We start from the raw sequence: 673 nt of genomic DNA on the forward strand, positions 1-673 counted from the left end.
CAGCTCTGCTCCAGGTGAGTGTTGGACAGGTGTTTAGCGGCAGAGAAAGCACAAAGTGACTCCGTGTTCCTGCTGCACGGCGCAGGCAGGCTGGGCTGAGTCTCCACGGTTCTCATGGTGTGTTTAAGGCCCTCTCGTGTCGGACATTCCTCCATCAGTCACATCAGACACTTCGTTTGAATCTCTCTGACAGCGCGATGGCAGAAGTCGCCCCAGCCGCACCCGCAGCCGCTCCGGTCGCTCCGGCTAAAGCACCGAAGAAGAAATCCACCAAGCCCAGCAAGAAGACCGGTCCCAGCACCAGAGACCTCATCCTGAAGGCCGTGTCCGCCTCCCAGGACCGGAAAGGTATGTCTTACGTCGGCCTGAGGAAAGCGCTGGCTGCCGGTGGCTACGACGTGGAACGCAAGGGAGTCCACGTCAGACGCTCCGTCAAGAGTCTGCTGACGGCCGGACAGCTGGTGCAGACCTCGGGGTCAGGCGTGTCCGGATCCTTCAAGGCTGCCAAGGTGGAGAAGATCAAGAAGGCAGCCAAGAAATCCGCCGTCAAAGCCACCAAGTCACCGGCCAAGAAGGCCACCGTCAAGAAGCCCAAAGTCAAGACCACACCCAAGACCAAAGCTGCTACACCAAAGAAGAAGCAGTCCATCAAGAAGGTGACAAAGAGCCCGGC

At 59.0% G+C, this 673-nt stretch overlaps 1 protein-coding gene across 1 annotated transcript; it reads left to right on the top strand.

The window, feature by feature from the left end:
* Positions 1–6: 6 nt before the first annotated feature.
* Positions 7–669, top strand: LOC113745479 (histone H1-like; the record flags this gene model as incomplete). Its single annotated transcript, XM_027277013.1, has 1 exon — positions 7–669. A coding segment is annotated over exon 1 (472 nt), but the record flags the coding sequence as incomplete, so codon positions are not given.
* Between the last annotated feature and the right edge of the window lie 4 nt (positions 670–673).

The sequence above is a fragment of the Larimichthys crocea genome, unplaced genomic scaffold (assembly GCF_000972845.2).
Source record: "Larimichthys crocea isolate SSNF unplaced genomic scaffold, L_crocea_2.0 scaffold8044, whole genome shotgun sequence".
Taxonomy (NCBI): Eukaryota; Metazoa; Chordata; class Actinopteri; family Sciaenidae; genus Larimichthys; species Larimichthys crocea.